General features: G+C 37.3%; 1 protein-coding gene and 1 long non-coding RNA gene across 3 annotated transcripts in view; one reads left to right on the top strand and one right to left on the bottom strand.

Annotated features, from left to right (window-relative positions):
• Positions 1-27812, top strand: part of dpr1 (defective proboscis extension response 1) — a 226592-nt gene that overhangs the window by 44686 nt on the left and 154094 nt on the right. For both annotated transcript variants that reach the window (XM_086914594.1, XM_086914593.1), the window contains one exon: positions 23315-23525. In XM_086914594.1, the coding sequence (XP_086770720.1) occupies positions 23324-23525 (202 nt within the window). In that variant the 5' untranslated portion in view covers positions 23315-23323. The remainder of the gene's footprint in view (positions 1-23314; positions 23526-27812) is intronic.
• On the bottom strand, positions 26276-27705 carry LOC147656549 (uncharacterized). The gene is made up of 2 exons (XR_015294251.1): positions 26986-27705; positions 26276-26835 (listed from the first exon to the last, which is right to left on the bottom strand). It is a non-coding gene; the product is annotated as an uncharacterized LOC147656549 (long non-coding RNA).

Raw genomic sequence — 27812 nt, 5'->3', positions numbered from 1 at the left:
ACGAGTCGATGTGTTGGATCCCGATATGCTCGCGATAAAGTCGAGAATAATAAAATAAATATGCTGTATAAAATAATATAGAAACTATACGAGACAAAGTCGAGAGGAAATAAATGTAAATAACGATTATCGACGAATCGAAACAGTGTTACGAACGCGGCGCACGGAAAGTGACATTTCGAATTGTTTATCGATATAAGCGAAATGTCGATTTAACGAAGTCGTTTCCCAAACGCGGAACGGAACAGACGTGTTATACGTGTTATACTCTCTCCTCGAACGTTAATATATCGCTCGTTAAATGAATTAATTACTCTTATCGCGATTATTTGCGTAAAGAAAATTATATACAAATAACGACAAGTTATTGGGAATTATTTTCTAGAATTTTTTACATCGAAATAATTTACACGATGAATTTTCACGTTGGTTGTGTAACGTTAACTCGTCGTGGAATAATTTTCGATGGGGTAAGACTCGTTCGATCGTTCGATAAATATTTCCATGAATAAATATCAACATTCGGCGTGCTAAAACGTGTATGGATACACAATTCATATACGTTTTCTCCATCTTTATATACCAAATCCACGTATTTGTACGTATTCATACATATTTCAATATGTCCGCGTAATTTTTTTTAAATTTTTACACTCGCTTTCGAATGTTATTTCGAAGAAAACGTAGAAAGAGGGATTTAAAATTTTTAAAGTCTTTCCTTCACCGACGATTGTTTACTACATCTTCGTGTTGCTACGTGGTTAAAAAATAGATTTATCTTTTATTCGATTATTCTTATTCCCTTTCCTCGGAATATTTATTAAATGGAAAATAGATAATCGATATAGTTATTCGATCTTTTGCAAATCAATATTAGTTCTTGCGTTGAATTTATTTCTTTCTTTTTTTCATATTTCTTCAGAAATTTCAACAAGCAATAATTCCTCGTAGATTTCGTCGCGATCATTCCATTCCTTTTCTTCCCTCGCATAATACTTTCGACTGAAACTGAAGGACGCGAAAAACAGTTGTGCTCAGAAATACATAGTTGCGTTCAACTAAGTAATTAAAAGGAAGTCGGTTTTTTGACGAGGATAATCACGAGAGATTGGATGCATCGTAATAAGTAGTCCTCTCCTCTCCCTTCTTTTCTTTTAAACTTGGCCTCTTTGCCTGTGTCTTTCGGGTTTTCTTTGCGATGCATAGCGACGCAGGCTTTCGTGGCCGGCATACATCGTGGCTCGCTTCAACTCGAATTTTGCAAAGCTTGATGCGCGAAAGATATATTGCACGTCTTTCGTACGCGCAAATATAGGTTTATGCGAAATAAACGTGATAACGAACAACGTTAAAATCGCAATTTCTTGAAGACAAGGATTCGAAAGGATTCCTCTCTCGCTTAATCCTCATTTACGTTAATAATAATCGAACGTTCTTGCATCTCCAAGAACCGATATTTTCGATTCGAAGGCAGCGAGGTAGAAAATTATTTCGGAAAAATCGATATTGTTCTCGAAATTCGATTCGACGAGCATGATTGACCCGTTGAAACGCGGCCGTCACCATTAATGACGAGCAGAGTGGTCGCGAACAATGAAAAATCGACAAACGTATCCCCTGAATACGATACGTTCCCACCCCCATCGTGGAGCGGTGAATCGATTACAGGGGCGGCCGAGCCTTTAAACGATCGTTTATAAAAACGTTCCATCTTCTTTAATCGCGCGTGAAACCCCTCGCTGATCAATTCGGCCAAGGGACGAGTTGTGTCATTCCGCTGGATAAAGGGCGAAATCACGGTATTTTTTTTTTTTTTTTTCGATAACGAAAATATTCTTTGGCCGAGGGGCGAAACGAGTGAAATTCCGCCCGCTTTCGAGATACACCGTTTCGTATCTGTCAACGACCTGTGGACGAAGGCAGCTCTCCTCTTTCGATGGGTATCTCAACGAAATATCGCCCGATCTAAACGTTTTGTTTTTGGACACGCGTGGTGTGCAACAGCACGTAGCTGTTGTAAGGGAAGTCGTGCAGTAACGTCTCGAGGGGAATGGAAATTTTTTTTTTTTTTTTCCTTTTCTTTGGAAATTGAGGTGATATTATTTTGAAGAGGAATTTTTGATCGACTGAATAACTTCTCGTTACAAAATGTTTCTTAGATACGTCTGATGGAATATCGATATTTTAAATAAATATGTTTGATTAATTTTATCTTGAACTGGTGCAGTAACGTCTCGAGGGGAATGGAAATTTTTTTTTTTTCCTTTTCTTTGGAAATTGAGGTGATATTATTTTGAAGAGGAATTTTTGATCGATTGAATAACTTCTCGTTACAAAATTTTTCTTAGATACGTCTGATGGAATATCGATATTTTAAATAAATACGTTTGATTAATTTTATCTTGAACTGGTGCAGTAACGTCTCGAGGGGAATGGAATTTTTTTCCTTTTCTTTGAAAATTGAGGTGATATTATTTTGAAGAGGAATTTTTGATCGACTGAATAACTTCTCGTTATAAAATTTTTTCTTAGATACGTCTGAATATCGATATTTTAAATAAATACGTTTGATTAATTTTATCTTGAAGAATGAATAAAGAGAGAAGGAGATCTCGAGCTAGTCGATAGATGCGTGTATACTCGATGAAGGGATAATAGCATATTCGACGGTAATATCAGACCGATCCTTTCTTAATTCACGAGCTTTCATAGATTAGTCAGTCCCTTTCGCTGCTTATCCAAATCTCTGTAATGGCGTGCTTAACCCAATTTCAGTCGTGCCATACATTTTCAAAGGAACAGAGGAAGACGTAAAAACGTAACCCCTTTCGAGACAAAAATTAAAATCGTAAAGCAAAGTTTAAAATATATTTTTATTAATTCGTGATATATATTTTGCGATCCCTTTCTTCTCATTTTCATCTTTCTGATCGTCCAAAATTTCGTCCAAAATGATCCCTCATCTTCTCCTTCGACGAACCATAAATCCACAAATCCGATATCTCTTTCATATCATCCCCTCTGTTTATCCATTCGTCCCATTAATTAAATTTTAGAATTTCAACTAAAACTTCAAATCCATTGAATAATTTAGAGACAGTAATTATTCCATTGATTCATCCATTCGATTCTTCAATTAAAAATACAATATTTGTACAATCAATATACTGCAGCTATTTAAATTTATATTCACGAAGCAGATCGAAGCGAAAGTCAAACGAGGCAAGTGTAACGCATTTAAGATAACTTCTCGAAATTCGATCGAATCGTAAAAAAAAAAAAAAAAAAAAAAAAGAAAAACGAAGCAACGCTTCAACACTCGAGAGATTCCTCGCGCCTTTGATATCGCGGATTCTCGAAAATCCGTGAACGAGGGTCTCAGTCGTCTTAGACGTCCGTGGAAATGGAATCAGAGGCGAGCATCAAAGGACAGGGGTTTCACGGCGTCTCCTCTTCCAATCCCAGAGAGGAGGTTCATCGGTTCGATGTAAATACGACAAGTCGGAGGGGAAGGGTCTCTGATCTCGACCATTTCGCGAGGGCGAAACGTAATTAACGCTCGAGATCAGATCGAGGCTGCTTCGTGTCTTAACCGCGATTGAAAGCTTCCCGAATTGATATATTAATTACGATGCCGACAGTGGACAGTGGAGAGTGGAGGCTTTTAGTCGTGGACGGGTAGATGGTGGGCTTATTGGGTAGATTGGGGTATCAGAAAGACGGCCGTTTCCGTTTTTCCCCCCCTTCCCCGTTTCATTAAATTCTCGTGACAATCGAGAATTTAATTCGGTAGAACGACGGGAATGGACGAGATGAAATCCTGGCTGCAGGAAGATTTGATCGGCTTTTTTTTTTGGAAAGGAAACTCGGGAGCCGAAAGTCGAAATAGAGAAAGGGAATAGAAAGCGTCCGGTGAATTAACAGGAGGACTTTGTAGACTAATTTCAACGTCAAAGAAGAATGAAAAAATATTAATACTGCGAATCAAATTCGTAGTTGGTTAGTTTCTATACTCTTGATGGCCTTGACAATCAATTAATTATGGAATACGAATGTTTGAGATACTTTATCTCGTTGGAATTTCGTGTAATGTATATTTTTTTTTTGTTTATTTAGAAATACGAATTTATAATGTTAAACGAGAATATATAATGTAGAATGTAGATTAATTAATTAATCTTACGTACTTTACTTCACGGCATTGCATTTGTGCGAAATGCATGGAAAAAAATTAAAAATTTTGTCATCAAAGTGTGGTCGAAAGATGGAGGAAATGATGCCATTGAAGTCACTTTTTGTTTCATCTCGATATCTCAATCGGTTGCCGAGATATAAAGATTCAAAGTCTATAAGTAGTTAACATAGAACTGAAAATATGAATGGTGGCGCCATCTATTGACCTACATATTTTAGAAGCGCGTACTACGTTTTTCCAGGAATCGCGTCTGTCGTTTGTCTGGAATTTGAGATAGGTCAGCGAAAGGAGGTGCGAGCGAGAGGTCCGAATGAGCGATAAGGAGAGAAATAGTGACCGATTAAAAAATTACCGTTTGCTTTACACGACGATATCTCGGGAACCGGAAGTCGTATCGGGATAAATGAAAAAGCGTTTTAAAGAGCAAGATTCCGCGCTTCTAACGATCGTTCGTTCGTTGACCGGAAGTCATTATTTTCGGAGTTATAGCGGTTCAAAGTTTTTCTAATTTTAATAGGATCTAATCGCGTTCAAGAAAAATGATTAGAAATTAAACTTTGCTTCATACGATGATATCTTTGGAACCGAAAGAGATATCGGGATAAATCGAGAAGCGTTTTAAAGAGGGAGCTTTCACGCTTCTAATGATCGTTCGTTCGTTGACCGGAAGTCATTATCTTCGAAGTTATAGCGTTTCAAAGTTTTCCTAAATTTAATAGAATTTGATCGAGTTTTTAAGATAATTTGTTACGATATATATATATATGTTTTTGGAAAAATATCGCTTACAGCAGCCTTCCTTTCCTTCAAACTTGTCTTTGCAAAGAAAAATCCCCAAAACTTCATCCCCAGGTTAATTTTTCCAAAGTTTCTAACAACGATCTGTCCCTAAATCGAATCAAGGGGGAAATTCGCAGGGGTCGTTCGCAGCGTGCCACGGCAAGGATCGAATTGGTCAAAGTGTGATTAGAACGTATCCGTCCGGAGGAATCATTCCATTCGAGATGGATGATGCATTCCATCTCGAGGGAAGAAGCGAGAACGGAATGAAGGCAGGGGCTTCTAATCCGACGGGTTGGAAAATGAAGCGAAAGAAATAGAAGCAGTGTTGTACGTGCGATGCACTTTTACTGCATCATCGAGGTGGATATTCGTTGGAACGCGGTATCAGTGCTAGCTTCTTCTTCTGTGCACGGAATTTTAAAGCGCTGCAAATTACATTTACCTGCCATAGTTGTTGGATACGCGCCTCCACACGATAGAAAAGAATTTTTCTCCCTTCCTTCGTCTTCCCAATCTTGCCCCATGATTTCGCGAGTGTTCAACAGAAGTTCTCATCTTCGCTCGCCTGGAATAATTTCGTTCTCTGTTGGTATTCGTGTTCGAAAACTTTTAATGCGTGTGTTTGCATTATAAAGCGTTTCTTAATTGAAATATTTTATCAGATCAGGATATACAGGAATATTTGTAGGAATAAAAGAATCGCGATTATTCGATGTGCATCTGAAACGATATGAATTCGAATCTCGAGTTTTATTTTCTTTGAATAGAAAGGAAAATTTTGATCTCGAGAGGGAATATTGCTCTCGTTGAATTGAAAATTTTCATTCTCGTGGTTATATTAAATATCATTCACTCAACTGTTAACTTGACGAGTCATCTTTCCAAATGCTAACCATGAGGTTGTCAGCGGCTGTTGTTGGTCTACCTCCTTTGATATATCGTTGCACACCATCCATTTTTCATCCACGGTAATCAATCTGTCTAAAAAAAAAACGGATCGACATTGTGGCAACTGACAGGGGACGAACAAATTCTTATTGGTCAGCGAAATTCTTCCCTGACAACTCGTGTGAAAACACGCCCGGACACTTTCGTAACGGGTTCGAGATGTTTCGTGCATTCCATCGAACGATTCCGTGTGATCCATGTCTCCTGAAACTGCTTCAGTAAGATCAAATGAAACGGTAAATGTCTCGATGATTCATGAATTTTCGTTTCTTTTCTTCCTCGATAATCACATTCCTATCTTGTTAGGCGCGAAGTGTAAAAAAATTTTTGTTTAGTGTATTAGTATTCTTATTTCTTTTTCTTTTAGAATCTTTTATCTTTTACTGTAATACAAAACTACGGCTTATCATACTCTCAAAAGAAGAGTATTGCTTTTCTCGTTGTAATACAATTGATAAAGGGAAAATGTAAGGTGGAATATCAGTCTCGTTTCAGAACAGAGAAGTGTCGACACAATACGTGTCCTCCTGTATTTTTCAATCTAGATAGAAGCGAAATGATAAGCTACGATAGCTTGTGATACAAAGTGTCTCGTTTCATTGCAAAATCTCAATTTTTATCTTAACGAGATTTCCAAAGTTATCAACGCGTGAGAAAATTCCAATCATTTTACAATTTCAAAACTCCAAATTGAAATGATTTCTCGAATCAAAATGTCAGAAATATATATTCTCCTTATCCTGACGAATAATGGAATTTATCGACTTTTGGAAAAAAAAAAAGAAAAGAATTACAATCTATTTAATTTTCGCGTGTTTTTCTTTTTTTCGATGGATCAGCAGACAGCAACGAAGGGGAAGCGGTCTCGTTACAACGCGAAGCGAGATATGTATTTAGGCCGACAGTTAGCATAGAAACGGCGAATATCCACTTGGCGGGGCTCTGATCTAAACTAATCTTGTGCAATCTCGCGCAGAGTTGGCTAGGTATGTGTACACGTGTACAAGTAGACGCGGCAGTTTATTTGCCCTAAATATATTTCGTCGCAGCCGTATCAATTTAATTGCAAACAAGTGGATTATTTCAAAGAATAACTTTCCAAGTGTGGATGCGAACGAAGATGGAATTCGCAACAAGTTCTATTATTTCTTATTGATTTCGTTAAAGATTCGACTATTTCTCGAAGTTATTTTTAGATTTTACTGTAGGTTGCAAAGTAAAGGATCTCGAAATTTTGCAATTCCACTTACTTTTTTAATTATTTTTGGAATTGATTTACGAGTTGAAGCTTAAAAATTTAAGGAATTTTAATTTTGTGTCTGCTGTAAAATATGTGTTAATTTTTTTAAACTTGGGCAAAAAAAAAAAAAAAGGAAAAGAATTTTCGTGGTAATGGTTTTTATTTAAAGAAAAAGTTCGAGATTGACGGGAATGGATTTATTGATTATGGATTAACATTTTATAGGGGGGATGCAATAGCGTAAGTAATAGAGATAGCAAAGATTTATGGGCAGGGAATTACTTTAGGGATGAATAGGTAGACTTCGGGGTGAATTTATTGTGCCAAGTTTTCCAATATTTTGAAAACTTCAAGAATCAATCAACCAACAAATATATATTTGAATAGCGTATTTATGTATAAATTATATATACGTATTCTTTATATTTTATGATGATTGAATAATTGCAAAAATTACAAACAATATTACAAATATTATTAAATTTATCTCGAAATTTATGAGAATATCGATTCTTTCAAATCCAATCGAATAAACTATAAAGCGTTTCAATTTTTATACAAAGGATTTCAAGATTCTCGTTTCCTCGATTTGAAGTTTTTATCTTTTATATTATAAACCGTTTCGTATCGCAGAACTTCTACTTCAAGAAAATCAAGAATTTCAATCAAATTCAACAGAATCGTGGAATAATTTTTTTCCAAAATCTGACCACTTTTTTCCGCAAAAATAAAATCCTCTCCCTCCCTCTCTGGAAGATCATCTAGAATCTCCAAACTCACGCGTTCGTCGCCACCCTCGTTGAGGACAAGAAGAAAGAAGAAAAAGGAGGGGGAAACGAGGGAGCAGGTTGTCAGAGGCAGAGAAGGGTCGATAGCATCGATACCCAGGGAGGGAAAGTCTGATGGAAAGTCGAAGCCGGGTCGTTACGACGAACAGCAGTATTTTCTGCGTAGCTAAATTGGATTGGCAGTTTATTGGCAATATTCGTTTGCGTGGCGTTACGCCAAGCTTTCGTGTTCCCTGTAACCAACAAAAATCTCTCTCTCTCTCTATCTCTATCTTGCTGCCCTCTACACGTTGGGTGCAAGTTTGGTCGATGGTTGGAACGTCTGATCCCAACAGGGTAACGATTCCATTCCAGGATAGCTGCTGTCAATGCGGCCTGGTGACACTGTTTCCTGGACCAATGCAACTGCTCGAGGCCGCATTTGCATCACCTTCGTTCCTTTCCCCCGGCCTCGAGTGGCCCCCTGACGATATTTGCATTTTATTCGCTGAATTCGCAGCTGCTTCCATTCGATTCGATGATTTTCGAAAATTTACACTTTTCACTATTCCGCTTTGAATAGTTTTTTTTTTTTTTTCTTTTTTCAGGATTCAACGGGAATGTGATTATTGTTTTATGCATGTTGTTGTTGTTGTTTACTTGGTAACGAAAAGTAATTTGGAATGGAAGAAGGTTGGAAAGAATAAATTTTTTGTAAATATACAAAATATTTCCGTGTACTGGTACACGAAATATCAAAAAGTTGGATCGTTAAGTTTTGTCGTCGTCTCTTTCTCTCTCTCTCTTTCTTTCTGTCTTTATCTCTTGTCGACGAAACAACCGACGAAGTAAATCTATTCTGGTTTAGGGTGAAAAAGTTTCGCAAAATAACCGAGTTAAACAAGAAAACGAATTACTTGGAAAAGCATGAAACAGAAGTTGCACGAAATTCATGAGAAAGAGAGGAGGAAAATTTACAGAATTCAACTTCAATGTTGATCCTGAACTTCGTTCGTAATTGAGAAGATAAGGAAAGCGTTATCGAAAATATTTATTTGCTTTCATTTATTATTACAAATAAACTAAGCAAACGAAAAAATGTATTCTTCCTTCTTAACAATAATAACAATTGGATAGTGCAAACAATTTTCAAATTATTTTTATAAAATGCAATTTCTTGTATTGGATATGTTTTACGTTCGAAGAAAATATTCTTTCATTTGTTTTCTTCACATAAATTATTTAAAATTTACACATTTCTTAAATTAAAGATTTTATCATTCCATCGTTCTCGTCTGAATCCTTCGAGCAACCTTCGTTCAGAAATCGGACAACATCGAATTCGAAAAGATATCTAAATTGTGTCGTCCAATCCTTAAACAAATATTTTTCAAGATAAGAAACTTCACTTTATACCACTTTCCATTCCTTATCTTTCGGAAGAAGATGCAAAGATTCCGATCTCTCCCGATGCATTTTCACGCGTGTTGCAAGTGTCTCGAAACAACGTCACTCGATTCTCCATCCACTGTCAAAGAAAAATCCATCGATGAGAAACTCTTCGCGACAACGCCGCCTTCTTCCACTCCCTTCGATGTTTCCATTTCCCTTGAACTTTCGTTTCAAATATACAGCATGATTCAAAATTCATAGCTGTGCAGATCTAGAAAATAGTATGGCAAAGTAAAAATGGAAGAATGCAATTTACTTGTGGCAATAATTTCTTATTCTATAATAACGTTGATACAAATTTAATACGTCAACAAACGAATACTCAGTCGAATACACGGGGCCTTCGAAAATTCTTAGTCTGAATTTTTTATTTACATATTTTCATAAAACGGTATCTTATCAATTATCCACTCATCATTGATTGGCAACAAGTCAATCGCGTGTGCACTTGTTCGACACATTTCTCTCGAAAAGCCTCCAACTTAATTCTTAATCGTTTTAATTTTATTCTCATCAAATTTCACCACGAATTTTGGCTCACACTGTACATGTCACGCGTCCCCTGTTTGTCCCACCGCTTTTCAACATCGACTGTCAACCCGTTCGAAACGAAATTTCGTCGGTGGAAAGATACATCCTCGAGTTGTTAAGACTTATCGATACCAAGTGAAACTGTCGACAGAATTGCCCTCTTCTCTTATCTTCTCGCTCTAAGTTCCAGCGAATTTTAGGAATATTCCGTGAGGAAGCTTGATAACCGGGGATTACGCCATCAAAGGCTTTTAGCCGGAGGAATAAACTGTTCCTAAAATGCTTTAGGTTATCTTGGATCGAGACGAGTCAAATATTGCATCACAGGGATTCCATCTTTCGGTGTCCTCCCCTCAACACTCCCCCTCGTCGTTTTAATGCCGATAAATTTAGTTTAAGATTCTTTCCTTCGCTTCTCTTCGACGAAACGAATCTTCGCTCGATGGTCTTTCTTTCCTTTTTTTTTTTTTTTTTTTTTTGATCGTATTTTTATCGAGGAGCATTTCCATGAAATTTGAATTTTTCTTTGCTGTAGGAATTAAGATTATAAAGTAAAATCTTTTTTTTTTTTATAAACCTAAGATATCTTAAAAATATTTAATGATAATTATATGATCATTCGAAGTAATGCCAAGAGTATTAAATTTTGAAAATTGAAGCGAATGATTGTAACAATTTAACACTTTATTTCGAACAAGTTTGTGCACCGTTTGAAACGTTAGATTTGGCAACGGGATACTTCAATTTTTATGAAATTCTGTCTGCCCGCCGTAACAACCAGATCTCTCGCCTTATGGCGCGCCAGATCTCCCAAACATTTCGCTTCAAAATTTCGTGCCGCTGTATATATATATATATATATATATAGCAACAGGTCAATAAATTGACGTTTTCTCAAGACGTTTTCTAGAAAAAGTAATGGGTGTCATGAATTTATATTCGTCAAGGGATGGCTCCCCTTGATGGCTACACTCTCTTTATTACGGTATCCTCCTCTCTCTCAAAACGATGAAAAAAGATTATTCAAATAAGATTTTATATTATAAAAAATGTGATGTCACAAGGGTCGAGATTAAGAGCACAAAGGCTGTAAAATTCGTCAATGTCAATCTCTTCTCGTTACTCGAAAGAATACGAACCTTTTAATGCCAAGTAATTCCGAAACATTTACAAGAATAATGAGAAATTTTTATTTCTTATATACTTTCTCATTTCAAACTTTTAAAGACATTCAAGAAAAGATATTTATCTGTTACTAATTTCTAACTTTTTCGATCGTATGTCACGTAATGTGTAATTCAAAATTGAGGGAGGACACTGAAGATCAAAGAAAGTTTAAAATTATTCAAGAAAGAAAGAAATATCAACTTCATCGATTGATTCAAAGAATTGTGGATTTTTCTCCACTTTGGTCATACTTTCTGCCAGGAAATAGCCAGTGGTATTGTCATGAAAGTGGGTGAAAGTGGTTCAAAAAGCTCGAAGCAGTGACACCACTCACAATTTGCCTACGTCCACCCTTAACTCGAGACCATCGTCATGGTATTGCACGATATTATTTCAAGAAAGTGAATTTTTCCTGCAATATTCCAACGGAATCATCTCTCTACGAGATCCCCCTCCGGCCACCAAATCCTCAAAGATCGAAGATCACTTATGAAACCTTTACCTCTCCCTTTATTACAATTTCCATTGTCCACGTTTCGTTTTACATTTCGTCTCTGAAAATTTCGCCAGATTCTTGACGAATAAAACGGTTGGGGAGAGGGAAAAAAAAAAAAAAGAAAAGAAAGAAAAAAAGGTTAGAAAGAATCTGGTTAAAGCGAGAAATTTTTTTCTCTCTCCTTGGTATTTCACGGGTTGTAGAATTGTTCGAACTTGTGACCAATTCGGATTGGAGGATCGATTTATACGGACGTAGAAACGCCATTGAATCGTTTTTTGCCCCAATCCAAAGGATCAATCAGATAGAGTCGTTCATCGGGTTCTTCTTGTCTTTTCTTTTTGCCTCTGTCTTATCTTCGCCCTTCTTGTCCCCCATGTGTGCGGAAAGGATTTTCTTCCCCCCTCTTTTTTTTTTTTTTTTTTATAGAATCGTCGACAAAATCTTTCTTTCTTTCTGTGCACAGTTGTTCCTCAAACATACGTGTCCACCGTTTCCTCTTCGTGTACAGAGATTTTTCTGCCTATCTTTCCTCTTATATCCCTTTTATTCCGCAGTTCCAGAAACTGAAAAGTACTTGAAAAGAAAAGTACTTGTTTCTTTGAATCCCCAGTTTCGTAGAATCGTCTACTTTTACGATTCTGTAGATCAATTTTCCATTTACCGATTAGTAGTAGACATTTTCTCGCTGCAATTGGCTCTTTAGAAAGAATTGTAAAAAAAAAAAAAAGGTTTGTAATTTGATTTCTTTTAATTTATATTTTGAAGGATGTTTAACTTTGTTTTAATCCATTCTTAAAAAGGATTATATTGTATGAAAATTTATAAAATATTCGAAATCGTGACGTTTGTTATTTATTAAAACGTGTACGAGGTATATGAAGAGACAACATGTTCCTGAACAGATCGCCACCATTATCGAACTTCTTGGACGATCTTTAGAAGAGAAAGCAGACGGTATTGTAACAAAAGGTCAAATCTTTCGGTTGAAAAGAATGAAATAAGAAAATGTCGGCGACTTCTTTTCTCTCTTAACTCACTCTGCTTCTTTCATTGTTCTCGATCCTCCATGTGGTTCTTCAAGTTCGTCCACAAAACATACGTTTCCAAAGAAACTTCATAAAACTTCATCTTGCAATTTACGGGGAGAAAAATTGTAAAAGAAAAGGGATTTAACAAAATTGTAAAGGATAGGTTTCCAGTGGGAAATACATAGTCTTTTAATAGAAAAATCTTCTTTTCCCCCAATTTAATTTTCTCGCGATAAAAAAGAAGAAGAAGAAGAAGAAGAAGAAGTGACGATATCTCTTCTTCGATAATTTGTCTTATTCGCGATAAAGATCTCGTTGAAAAACGAACGTCTCCAATTTTTGTATTTCTCAAGATACTATTTCAAGGAAAATGCTCATTTTCTCTCAAGATTTATCTGAAATTATTCACCACAATCAATGAATTTTCAATTCTTATCTTTCAATTTTTTTTTTTTTAAGATAATCCACGATCCTTGTTGTTTTGCCCACCGAATTTATAAATTCGTATTATCTTTTGTTGCCAAAAAAAAAAAAAAAAAAAGAAAAGTAGAGTAACAAAATCCTCGTGCAAGGAACAAACTATATCTCTCTCTCGTTGCCACACGATACTCTAAATTATTATCTTCTAAACGCATTATATACCCTTGACGCGCAAAACTCAGCAGTATTATATTTATCAAGGCACAAAGCGAGCTGCACGAACTATCAAGTGTCACGAGAGCGACGACGAGCAACGAAGAAACCTAGTATCAAAATCTCTAGAAAGTATCATCCCCCTGGTTCGCGCTAAAGGAGAGGAAACAAACTCCCAAAATCACAAAGAGAAATCGCTTTAACATCGTCCCCTGAACGATCTTCTCCAAAAATAAATAATAAATTCTAGTGAAATCGGCACAGAACTCGCTCGATTCCTCCAATGTTTTTCCGCAACGGGGCGTAAAACGACGAAAGGAGAAGATGAAAATAGGTTTTTCGAGAAAATTTCGCGCGGTGGTCTGAGGGCCTTTTTTCGTTTTCCCGCGAGATTTCGGCCGACCCTTGGAAATTTCCCGCGCAGACCGTCTGCTGCTCCTCTTGGAGGCTCCCAAAGGGCTCGAGTATCGTCGCGCATACCGAAGAAGTTTGCTTTGATGCGTCCTCGAGGGTGCAACGGGCTGCATGCAATCTGCAAATGCGTTGGCCAAGTCGCGTTTCAACGATTCCTTCGTGTTCCGCTTGTAACGACGCTTGCCCCTTATCGAGCCCCCGCTCTTTTTGCGGCCACGTTTTTCCACCCTTGCAGAATGAATTTTTCAAAATCGTTTCAACTCTGCATTTGGAGGGCTAGAAAAAGGAGATCGCGAATATTTATCGCAACTTTGAATTTTTCACCAATATTATTATTATTGCACGACTGGTGCAAGGAGGGAAAGAAAGAAAGTGTCTTGTTACGAAAATTGTAATTCTGGATTTTTTCGTAAAAATTTTACGCTCAAAGCACGAGTCGCAATCATAACAATTTCCAGTAATAGTAATAATAATAATATTCGTGAAAAAACTATTCTAAAAAAAGGGGGAGGGGGAAGAGAGAGAGAGAGAGAGAGAGAGAGAGAGAGAGAGAGAGAGAGAGAGAGAGAGAGAGAGGCAAGAAAAATTTCCATATGCCGCAACTCGTATGTCGAACTTGGAGGTCGATTCGAATAATCGATTTTTGCGCCTACACGTCGTCGCCTCGACGTTTTTTGGCGTTTAAAAAATCGCGTGCACCGCGATATCTGTTTACGTTTTCCCAGGGTTTATACAACCCTTCCCCCATGATTTACGACTCATAAACGTATCCCATCCGATCCCCACAAATATACGGCGGATCGCTGCGTTATTGCGAGGCTCGTCGGGGTTATACGCGCAATCAGCGGATTAAATCGTTACCCAGAAGAGGAATCTAGTTTTTATTCGCGAGATACGAGAAATTGTCGAGTCTTGGAGAGAGAGAGAGAGAGAGAGAGAGAGAGTGATATCGAGGGATGGTTGAGTTACGACACTCGACAATCGGTTTCGTTACGATGCGGGTGTGATTAAAAAACCCTCGTAGAGAGTAATTGATTCGCTCTTACGTGGGATACGAGTGGATTGGTTTGGGACGAGACGAGAAACGTATGGAAAGATTTTCGCGCGATTCGAAGGAAATTGCGGATTGATTTGGTCGATGAAATTTTCATGGAGCACATTTGAGATTTTGGATTTTATCATTTGTCTCGCAGGAAGCGTGAATAATTAATCGTTCCAAAATAATTGTACACGGTGTGGATATAATTCAAATTTATTATATCGAGTAAAAAAAAACTTGTTTATATATATATGTGTGATGAAAAATTTCTTTAAAATCTCAAATTAATTAATTAACTCGATCAGTAATAGAGATACTCTATGCATAGAGCTTTATGAAATAATTTATGAATCGATAAATTTAGCAATGGTACAATTGAAATTTATTTAAGAAAAAAAGGTATCTATAAATATTCCAGGAACGTATTAACCGAGCCAATTCTTCGCAATTATGGGACCGTTCGCAGCGCAATATAGCACTTATCTTAAAAGCTCGAAAGCTTTCGGCGTATCGGTCGGATTCCATCTACGAATGAAAAAGATTACGCGTGAAAATGTATCTGAATAGTCTGAAAAAAAAAAAAAAAAAAAAAAGGATTTGCAGGATATCTACGCGTGAAAGGGTGAGAACATAATTCTTCTGTTCGGGAAAAAAAAAGAGGGGGGATACAAAATGACGAATCGAAAAAAAATGAAAGAAATTTCTATCCAATTTTTATTGAAATCGTTCCGTCTCTCGTCAAACAGCATATTTTACATTTTAATATTTATTATTATTCAATACTCGTTCCATCAGATTTGTTTATTCGAGTCGAAGCATTATGCCCGTAATTTTCCTTATCTTACATTTAAACGTACCTTCCACGCTGAACAAAGGAATAAACGTCTTTGAAATACGAGTCGAGACGCTTTTGTTTAAACCAATGGACAAACTGACCTGTTACCCGGTAATCACACCATTGAAAGACCCGATGAGGAATTTAATAGGAAGCTTCTTATCACTTCCCCCCCCTCCCCCGCCTCTTCCTCTTTCATCCTCATCACTCGTACAAAGAGATCTCGACAAGCTCTCTCGGTGGAAAACTTAATTCTCGCATGCATCGCGATAATTTTCCAAAAGATCTCGATTTCACTTCTTCTTCCATCGTCATCCAACTGTGAAATTGTTCCAAATATCAAAATTTCGAAATAAAATTGTTCAAAATAGTAACAAATACAAAGACACTTAATCTCGCTCTTTCGATTGCTTGGAATATTCTGAAGGGACAGATCCAGTGGCGATCAATCGACCACGAGAACCGAGGAGGCTCGTCGTGTTCTCTTGCGCTGCTCTTAGCTTCTCCTCCCGCAATTTACACGGCGAGAAGTTTGGAAATGGAAGGCCGGGCGGGGAACAAGAAGACCAAGACTCGCTTTAGGACTCGCGCGCAATAACTTTGCCGATTGTCAAATCGTGAGCTGGTTTTGTCTCGGCCCGAGGAAGCCCAACTCGTGCGGATTACTTAGACAGCAGTTCGAATGGCGGGTATTTGGTATTTGGAACAAGCGAACATCTCGCGCGTGAACAATGGATACACGGCCGTGCAGCATTAATATTGGAATTTCCAACACGCGCCCCAAATGACTTTCGACCCGTGTGAAAGGTTCGCGTCACGCGTTCTACGTTCTCTACTCTTTCTTTTGTTAACTTTGCTTTGTTCGAGACGCACGTTTGATTGATTCGAGCGGTTAGTATAATTTGTCTGGATTGGAGAGGACGAAGGAGTGTTTTAACAAAGGTATTTCGGTGTTGCAAGATAATGTTGAGAGGCTATTTATAGTGAAAAATTATTGGATATCAGATTCTTCTTTTCCTTTCGTTTAATAAGGAAGCAACTTGTGTCGATTGAAAATTATATAAAAGTTATATATTTATTTTATACGGTTTAAAAAAAGTTTAAAGTTGTCACTTATGATTTCTGTATCGCAGAAATCGACGATAGTGTACGTGTCAAAGAACCTTTACTTAAAATGTTTTATTTCTATTCCTTGTATCCATCGTTTCCATTTCCATACGTGCTGGACAAAATTCCGAATCTTTGTAAAATCCTTGCGCAAAAACGCGCCAATATTCGTTGCCGAATTTCGTTACAAATGTAATTATGAATGAGCCGATTTTCCGCCCTTTTAGAGGGATCTTGGCTTCCAAGAGATTGATCGCAGCACAACTGGAACAGTTGCGCTTGACGACAATAATTGTAACAGACTTGTATATTTATAAGAAGTTGTGCCAATGATTAATGATATCTTGAGAGATAATAAAGCTTCGATCTTTTCGCAAATCGTAGCAAGCATTTTCGCGAATTCCTCGCAAGTTTGGGGATAAAGAGAGAGAGAGAGAGAGAAAAATAGATTTATAAAACGAAGGAAACGACGTTTCTCCTAAGAACGAAGTTACCCAAGAAGTTATTCAATTAATAAACAGCCGGTGATCCCCCTCTTTTTTTCCCCTCTTCTTCTCATAAAGTTATTTTACTGTAATTACTTGGGCCATTATACCCATTAAAACTTGCTTTCCAAACTTCCAAGACATAGTTGTTTTCAGTGTATTCCGATAAAACTATTAGGTCAGTGCAAAAGTTGCTCTCCGTTACAGGGTGTTGGGCAAGTGTCTTTTTTTTTTTTTTTTTTTTTTTCGAAAACTGCTTGTCCCACTGTTAATGTTGCACAACTTGAGAAGCGAACGATCAGAGATCGTTAAGGGAACTCTTTCTCAAACTCTTTATTTTTAACGATGCTTTTTAAACGAAGACACGTTGCAAATCGTTCCTCTACGAAACAATTCTCGGGTTAAAAAATTCTTAGATAAAAGCAGCATCCATCGTTCAATTTAACGGATTTAATTCGACGAAATTATTACATTTCGATATTTCCTCTTCCCCCAAGAAAATAACAAGCACAAGCCTTTGGTCCCCTTTGAGATTCGGTGTCCAAAGGCAGGACACACCATCCGGCTAAGTGTTAATATCGTTGATTCTAACTTAATGAGTCACGATGAAATTCGTAGCCGAGCGAGGGGAAACGGGCAATTTCGAAAACGCATTAGCGAAACACGCCGAGGCTTCTTCCTCCTCCTTCTCATCGTCGTCGTCGTCTTTGAAATTAGTAGAAACTCATCCGCCCCTTTGAGGCCCGGTGGCATGAATTTCCGCGAGCCCCATTCGCGCCACACCGAGTGGGAAAATGCGTCCAAGAATTTAATATCAAACTTTATATCTCGCGAAATTCACTGGCGTAACAACTTCAATTCGAACGTAACCGTGGCTGTGATGGTTGCGGCGACGCGAGTGAGAAATAAATAAATAAAAATATTCTATAAACTGTCATGTTTTATATATATAGAATAATTTTACGTGAGATAATATTGTAAAGTTTTTGATTAACTGTTCGAATGAAAAGAGGGTGTTGACCTATGACGAAACAACAGGTTTTGATTTTTTTGGAGGAACGAGAAGGAGAGTGAAAAGTATTGATCTGCGAATACGAAACAATTTTTGGAAAAAAGAATTGCGAGCATTCGTGTTTGATATTGTGATTGAGGAAAAGTTTGAACGGAGAATCGAGGTAATAATTTTGAAATGCGCGCGAATTATTATATACACGTGCATTGATAATAAATCAGATTTGTCAGGATTTGTTTCGTTTTATCGCGTGAAACCTATGCTATATTTTATGACCTTTATAAAGCATACTTTGTCGCTTGTAATTCTGTTCTATAATTGGATAATGGAATACCGCAAAATCTGAGCGCTTGCGTTGCTAATTACGTATATTAAACAAATACCTTGCATGTGTAAAATAAACCTCTCAAAGGACGTGTAATTAAATTACAGATACAACGCGGCGGCAAATTTAATCCGATTGTAAAATTTTAAATCGATTCAAACGAAAGAGAACGAAAAAGGTAGAATGAAAAAAGAATTTTTTGAAAATAAATATCCGCTCGACGTTAAAATCCAATCGTCGATTCCTTGAATAATTTTCTAACTTTCTGAGAAACTTTTATCCACACGTATACGCGTAAATCTTCTTACTTGTTCAAAATATCCAACCTGACTTTCTTTTTTTCGTTTCCTTTCTTCTCGTAATTCCTCACGTTCCAACGTTTAATTTCTAATAAACAGCGTATGATAACGAGTCAAAACTCGCTGAATACAGAAATTAATAAAAATGGCGGCAAAGACATTGGATGAATAATTCGAAAGCTGGTCCGTTATTAAAAAAAAAATTTTCGTTTCAAAGGGATCTGATCTCTGAACGAAATTTATTATTATGCATCGACCTATATGTTCATGCCGCTATGGAGCTCGATAAAACACGCGTTGATCATGCGGGATCGCGCCATCTTTCGCGCCGTTTCCATCATCGATTCCCTTTTAAAAGATAGTTTATTTATCGTCGTAATAAATTTCCTTAGACAAGCGGCGCTCGATTCTCACCGAGTTAAAAACGAATCGGCCGATATATCTCTGTTGGCTTTCTTTCGGATAAACGGCTGTCAAATTTTGCGTGCAATTTGGACATTGTTTACAACGATATCGACGAGCGCTTCATCATCTCCCCGTTGAAATATCCGAATATCCGACGTTCATTTGAAATTGACGAGGATCGATCCCCCTCCGACTATCCTGATCTGTCACCGAGCGCCAGCATTTTGACAAAATTTCCTCCTCCTCTCTCCTGTTTTCTTTTATCCCTTTACGTAAGAAGATTAAATTGGAGTTGGTCGATTCTTTGCACACGCGGATTGTTTTGATACGATTCAGTGGGGAAAATTGAAAGTATACAAAATTACGTATATCCTTTTTTATTAGGTACAACATCCTGTCCAGGAATTTTACAATTTTCGTTTAAGAAAATAGATATATAATTTTAGATTTCTATACGAGGCTTTCTTATTTTAAAGAAAGCTATAGAGATATTGGAATATTTCAATCACAACGAATCGTAGAGAAAGAAGATATTTTAATCAGAATACTCGAATAATCTGTCAGAATTTGTCAAGCTAGAAGCTTAAAATTAATATTAATTTTCTCAAAATAAAAAATCGAGAAACCTACAGATTGAACACTTTCTTAAATAGAAAACGAATTCACGAGAGATAGAGCAAAATGATAAAATAATAAAAAATGGAATAGAATTAAAAAAAAAAAAGTAAAAATCCCTCGATTCGATTCTCCTTCTCGATTATTGTGATCGTATTTCACGATCGATCGAAAATTCCTTCGTTTCAGAATTCGGGAAGTGCGATTATGTTACATACGTGACTAATTAACACTGCGCCAACCGTAGCGATCTAATTACATAAAACATTTCTATTAAACCGGATGTTCAATCTCCCCTTTGATAGGAGCACAGTGTGTGGACATTGCTTTACTAATGCCTAACAGGCATTGCCAATAATCATCCTGGTAAACGTATTAATCGATGCCATACTACGTGTAACTGTGACGTTCACCTCGTGGCTATGGATGAGAGTGAGATACGGAATCAATAACGGATCATCGTTGCTGATATCATCCATAAAATAATATCTTTGTATCGTGCCTTCAAACGTGATCTCTTTATTCCCCTCTCTCTCTCTCTTTCTCGTACGAGAAGACAGCTGTAACTAATAGGCAATATTCGATATTATCTCAAGGGCGACGAATTAGTCGAATTAATTCGATTTCCTAATAAGATTCGATGACTATAATACAGCTAGTGAGAGGTGTATTTATGCGTAAAAAATTTGCTGTACAATGTTTCATCATGCTGCTATCAATATTGCGAAGGGACGTGATTTTTTATTTGGAAATTGGACGGATTCGTTTGATTGAAAAAAAAAGAAACACGTATGAAAATGTAACTAAATCCTTTTTGATAAATTTTCCAATTTCCCAATTGGTTGAATCTTTTAATTAACAATGGACGAATATTTTTGACGCTGTGCAACATTGCTTTTCTTACAAATTTTACTATTTTTTTTTTTTGTACTTGATTTTGTACATTCATTTGATTTATGTTCGACTCTTTGGAAACGGATATAATTTCAATTGAATTTCAAGATGTTAAAGATTCAGATACGCGCCTTAAAATATTCCATACAATATGAACGATATGATCCCTGTTTCCTGTGAGAGAATTCAGCGAACGCGAGAAAATTTCCTCGAAAGTATTCGGTATGAATGAACTTGTTCTCCGTTGGAACAAGTATTCTGCATAAAAGAGACGAAACGACTCTTCGAAACGCACCTCGAGTTTCCATCGAAACCAGACACACGCCTATGAAAAGACGTTACACGTACAACTAGATTTTAATTATAATAAAATTAAACAGCAAGAAAAATCGACAAATAAACGTCCAATACGATTCCAAATTCAATAAACAGACGTGCCTTATATTTCTTACATTTTAACAACATAATCTATTCCTCTTCGGAGGAAGACGTTTCCAATAAAATCCAATTTCATAAAAAATTCCCCAACTCAAGAAATGCTCTCTTGAGAAAGTAACCAAAACGCAAATAAATCCTTCTAAATTTTGTTATCCCTGCCTGCCCCGTTAACAAGATATAACACAGCCGGGAGAAACGGAGAAACTCGACTCGAACGAACTGTTTCAACAAGTTTCTGGAACGAAATCGACGGGGAAACGCCGCATGCTTGATCCTTTTGATAAAGCTTAAACAGCTGCTCGTTCGCTGCGCGTGGAGATCGATGGAGTTCGATTAGAAACAGCGAATTACCTTTGGCTACAGCCAAGAGACGAGAAATCTATTCGAGCGATAATTATTAACCTCGTGACGTCGGTTATTCGCGCCTTTCGGTTACACGTTGTTCCATACGTGTTACACGGCTTCCTGCTGCATTATGCATATTCCGCGGGAAACAAGCCTCACACGGCGCATTAAGCCACCGGCTGACACGCCTCGCCGACGTAGCGATTCAACCATGGATGGAATCGAGCTGTGTCGAATATCGACGAGATGGATCGGTGGATTTGGGGGGGAAGGAAGGGAAGAGTGCTTTAAATATCTCCATACTTTTTTCCTTCTAACTGCGTTCAATTACTTTTCTTCTAATAATAATTGTATTCGTCGATTCTCGAACATAACTTTTATTCCAAATTTTCAACTGTTGCAAAAATATGTATCGTGAAAAAAAAAAAAAAAGGAAAGACTGATCGACTGACTGAAATTCTTGTTCTTAATCAGGCAATTCTAAAACCGGTCGACAAGTTTTAGACTAAGAAGAGAAAAGAAAAATAAAGAAGAGTTTTAATTTCTGCTCGTGAAGGAAACGATTGGACGCTAATGGTAGAAAGTGTGTATCGGTAATCAAGATGGAATCACGTTGTAATAAATTAATTTCTTTGAGGGAGAGAAAACGAAGTGACAATATTTTTTATGATATCGTTGCGAATTCTTTTGCAAACTTGTCGATCGAGGGAGGGAATATTATCGAGAATTACTTAATTACGAGTGTTGTTAAATCGTTTTAATTATTTGCATTATCGTTGTTAATTCCCGCCCTGTGTAATTATCGTGGAAAAACTTCTTGCCGAGGAATCTGTCTGAAATGCTTTTAATTGCATCTCCCGTATCGCGAGAAAGTGTAGTCGCGAAATTAATTATGAAACGATCCTCGGGCCAAGTTGGTGGTTAGACACAGTTTCCTGTGTAGGAAAATTCTGTGACGTGTAATCCGGCGCGGGCAACAATTTATTTTATTAATTGCCCCGCCCAAGTTCGTCAGCGTGGAAAATAAATTCTCGTCGAATATCTTAAAGGGATGTGGGTGGATCTTGGGAATTTTTCTTTTTTTAAATTAAATCTTGTCGAATCGCGTTACCTCGTGCTGGTTGTAACTGAAAGCGGGGGATGATCGATGTGATAAAAGGAAAAAAATTGGTTTCGCGTTTTATTCTATAAAACTTGGGCAACTTTGAATGTAAAGAAAAATATTGTAAAATTTTAATCACGAATTCATAGAAAATTGAACGAGTTAAACGTAATTCCGCATCGATAAAAAGATGTATCGAAGCTGATTAGAATAGGACAATTTAAAGAGAAATTTTCAACTCTTGCCTCTTGCTCAAGAGAAGAGAAAAGAAATATAAGAAGAAACAAAACAGAGAAAGAAAGTGCGGGCCTAGCAATGCATGGTGAATAATTGAAGTGGAATATTCGAAAATTGAATTTATTTTTCCCTCTCCGAAATATCATTTTCCTTATAAACCCGTTCAAGATGAAACATCTTTCGAAAGATCTGCAAGAATCGAAAATAAGAAACGTCCTAAACTTTTGCGACGCATCGAGTAACAAAAATCTAACGTTCTCCTGTTATTTTATTTTCGAATAAAAAAAAGAAGATGGTATCTTTCAGACTAAGTTTTAAACGATGTAATAATATTTCACCGTTCAAAAATGATTTTCTTGAATCAAATCAGCGTTCTCCATTTCCAACCTGTTCCACCCAAATCCGCAACTCGCCCCCCCGAGACTCATCCATCATCGGTCAAGAGCGCGGCAGCAGCTGCAACAGCCCCCAAGATGAAGTATCGCCGGCTTAAACCCGCATCTTCTGTTTATCTCGCAGGTGTCCTGGATGCGCAAAAGGGACATGCACATCCTGAGCGCGGGGATCCTGATGTACACCTCGGATCTAAGGTTCCAAGTGATCCATCCGGACAAGTCCGAGAACTGGACCCTCCAGATCAAGTCGCCCCAGGAACGGGACTCGGGGGTTTACGAGTGCCAGGTCAGCACCGAGCCCAAGATGTCGTTGAACTACAGCCTCAACGTGGTCGGTGAGTGATGTATTGTGAATAATTCAGCTCGGCCTTCTCGTTCAAAATCCTTCCCACCGATTCGATCGGCCAATCGCCGTTGATTCGCCGAGCAAACGTGGCCGAGTAATCGCGGATTACCGCGGTTTACCACGCCTTGAATTTTTAACCCCGATCGATTTGTAAATTGCTATCGACGTTCATCGGCCCCGACTTGGAAAAAGGTTCGATTCGTATTGTTTTTTCCCTCCCCCTCTTTTTCAAAGGGGAAAGATTATCGGGAGAGTTTCCGAGGAGGATTGAAAATTATTATTGTTAAAAGGTTGTGATTTAATTAATTTCGCAATCTTGAATGATCGTGTGAAGCAACTTTCGAATAATGTTTAATTACTCGTCAAATAACATTTGCTCGTAGATATTATATACGCTTTTCGTATATAATCTTTGCTATTCGTATTGTTCTTTCTCCCCTTTTCAAAGGGGAAAGATTATTGGAAAATTTCTGAGGAGGATTGAAAATTATTATTGTTTAAAGGTTGTGATTTAATTCATTTCCAATCTTGACTAGACACTCTTCGAATGATCTTGACTTTCGAATAAAGTTCAACTCGTCAAATAACATTTGCTCGTAGATATTATATTCGCTTTTCGTGTATAATCTTTGGCATTGGGATTCTCATTGTTTCGAACGATAAATTGTCGAAATAACTTTACTCGATTAGTGATGCTCGAGGAAAAGCCTTCGACGCAGAGATGGAGCAAAAGTACGAACGAGGACGATGCTTTTAATTCGCTCGAATAAGATTTTTAAACCGGCCAGGTGTTGCGCTTTAAATCTGTACGGAAGGTTGGGGGGGATAGCGATAACGGGGGCATTCCTTCTTCCCGCGAAATAAAATACCGGGGCCGGGAATAAGTTATCCCGCTATCGGGAGCCGGGGAGTTAAGGCGCGCTATAAACAAGCTAACTCGATCCCCCCCTCCCTCTCTTCCTCGTATTCCGGAAGGCTTTCATATTGGCATAACTGGCGAACTTAATCTTTGCAGTTCGATAACTCCGCAACTCTTGCGCCCTGATTCTCGTAAACTTTCCATTCCTGCGCCGGAATTAAAAGCGCCGCTTGCAACGAATTATGTCCACCCTCGATGTTCGACTATTTCCCCCCAGCAGAATTCTCTGCTCTCGTCAGACAGACACGGAAATGAAAATCGTTATATCGTTGGCCGACGATGTGCAAACGCTTCTGACAAAATTAATTAATTAATTAATCTCTGCTCGAGATTAGATATTCTTGTTGGAAATCTTAATAGCGTGTAATATTTTTTAGGTAAATGTTTTAGGTAGATTGTTTGTTTCGATGAGTCGGAATGATACATTTCCTTTTTACATTTCAGAAAATTCTAATCAGGTACATTCGAACATACTTTGATAGAAAAGGGGTTCTACATCCCTTTAAATATCAGAAAGTCACAAGCTTTTGGTACATCTTTTCAATTCGATTCGCAAACCTCGCCTGTAAAAACATCCCTAACGAACTTCAAACCCTCGAAATCAAACAGGGGGGGAAAAAAAATCCACGACAGCCGCAATTCACGAAAATTCTCGAAACCACCGCCAAAAAAAAACCAAAAAAAAAAAAAAATACAGTGAATTCCAATTTTCCAAGCTTCTCCATCATTCCCAACAACCTCTATTTCGCGAGCCTCCACCGCGTCACGGACGAAAAAGAATTTATCCACCCTGCTCGAAAACAACCCCCGAGATGCAGAAGCGTTGACGTTCGAATCTTTGCGCGACGATAACACGACGTAAACGTGAAACACAGAGGATTGGCCTGAAAGAAAACGAGACACGAGGATTCTTCCCCCGCCCTTGGAAACAATCCTGGACGAGGGGTGGCGCGGCTCGATAAGCGGCTTGATGGAAGCCGCCTCGACCAAACGGCTCCTCTTTCTCCCAGAATCTCGCAGAATCTCGCGCGTGTCTACAAAATCTCTATGATACAAAGTGAGAATGTTCTTCTCCTCGGGGAGGCGGAAAAAGTTAGCGCGAAATAAATCGTCGTTTCTTCCATCCGTTTACCCAGGAAAAACTCGTAAAGCATGGACTCGATGGCGAAATCAATTTTACAAATCCGTCGTGGCAAAAACTGTGTATCCGTCTCGAAACTTTACGCGTGACGTCTCTCTCCCGTGGACGAGAGATTTGTTGCCTAGAGAGGGTGAGAGAGAGAGAGAGAGAAGAGAGAGTTGCTTGGATGTTTTAGTTGGGTTAACAGCCGACTGTTTGTATCGTGGTGATAAGTTATAAGGGATTTGGATCTTTATTCGAATCTGAAAAAAATTCCCTTTATTGGGTTTTTTGTTTTGTTCGATTTTTTTACTTTTCGATGGGTAACGTCTTTTAATTCCATATTATTGTAGGGGGTGAGTTGTGGTGCAATGGATCGAAGCTTTTGTTTGTTTGTAGCTCGATAGTAGTTGCGATTCTTTTCAAACAGAATGGTTTAATTGCGTTTCGAAAATCTAATCAGGTTAAGTTTGATCATATCCATATCGTATAGGTAATCGAGTGATTAGAAATTCAATTTTGTTAATTTTTAAAATCGAACGATTGTTTGAAAAATTTATATTACGAATGAAGGTATAAATTGGAAGTTTGATCGGATAATATACGATAATAAATGTAGTGGGAAGGTGAAATTAGGAGGGTTCGTTTGAAATATAGAACAAGAAACGGTAATTCCTATTATAATTGAACAGAGGATATATCAGAGAAAAGGATACTTTATTGTAATATCACACGGTTTAGTGTCGAATTATATCTCGACATAAATTTAACTATTTTACATATCGGACTATAATAAATAATCGTTCAATTACACTGTTATTTGTAAATCAAAAATCATGTCGTCTGTATGATATCGTTTATCGAAATTAAAGCGATAAATCGACATCGATTTGTGTATAATCATTTTCAAGAGAAAGAGTTCTCGCGTTGAAATATATTCATCTTCTCGTATCTTATATCCTGAATATATTTCTGAATTTCATTCATTTCGTTCATCGAGACAGAATTTTCGATTTCGAAACGACGAGATAATTCATCGTCGTATCATCGATACAAATGATACAAATATATAATTTTTACAGAAGTAAAGAAAAATTTCACCAGCAACATTCTTGGGAAACGAATTAAACATTTCTCCAAATCCGTGACTACGCTTCATCGATTTGTCTCTGCACATTATCCATCGACATCGTTCTTTCTCCTTCGTTTCGCCATTCGTCTTCAGGATCTTTTTCGTTTAATTTACATCCGCTCAATCTTCTGGAAAAAGACTTTAAATGTGAGAGAAATCGTACGACTCTTCGAAGTTCTTCTTTTCTTCGTTTTAACGTTGTTTCGAGAAAAGATTAACCTCTTTCATTCGTAACGAATTCGTCCGCACGCGAATGAATGAACATTTCAATGATTCACCTTTGTTGAAATAAATATATCCTAGGTAGAATAACGCGTTCCATTGTTGCTTAATTCGTGCAGTTTCTTCGGTTGATTCTTAAAGAGAAACTGCTGGTGGCACGGATGGAACGTTCTTTGGCTCGATTATACGGAATATAGTTGGGCGAATATAGGAGATCAAAGAGGTTTAATATTGGATCGGTGGCATTTCGGTAATTAATAACGTGAGAATAAATAGACGATAAAAATTTTTCATTGTAAGAGAACCTAGGAGTTTTAATGGAAGAAGAAGTTGATGTTTTTTTCAATGGTAACGGAACGAAGTAAGTGTGAAAAGAAAGAAGGATCGCATTGGCAACGGGGTAACAAAGAGTGAAGTTTGGAATGAATTTTTGCAACGACTCGAATCACATCTATATATTGATAAAATCGTTCTCGATTCGATTCGTATCGTTTTTTATCCTGTCATTTATTAACGAAATAAAATTTATATACGTGCGAATAATTTCTCAAAAATTTTAATGATGCTGACCACAAAACAGTAGTTCATTTATCTAAATCTAAAGACATCGCACGAAAAACCAAACCTCTCCAAATCGATCGATGTTCGATTTTTCGAATCGCAATTACCTCTTATTATAACTGATAATATATTTGATGTTGTAATTACACGTGTATATTATCCGAGATATAACAAGTGTTGTGAATTGAAGCATGGAATATTGAAGATGTGATATTATAAAATGGTATTTCGCTTTAATTATAAACAAGTCGAAACATTAAAAATAGTAAATATTAATCTTTTCACGAAATAAAATTAGAAAGAAAAATTTCACACTTCCAAT

Source organism: Apis florea, unplaced genomic scaffold (assembly GCF_048593485.1).
Source record: "Apis florea isolate Af1SG1 unplaced genomic scaffold, ASM4859348v1 contig_3696_pilon, whole genome shotgun sequence".
Lineage (NCBI taxonomy): Eukaryota > Metazoa > Arthropoda > Insecta > Hymenoptera > Apidae > Apis > Apis florea.
Note: the sequence above shows the minus strand (reverse complement) of the source record. Positions and strands in the feature narration are given on the sequence as shown.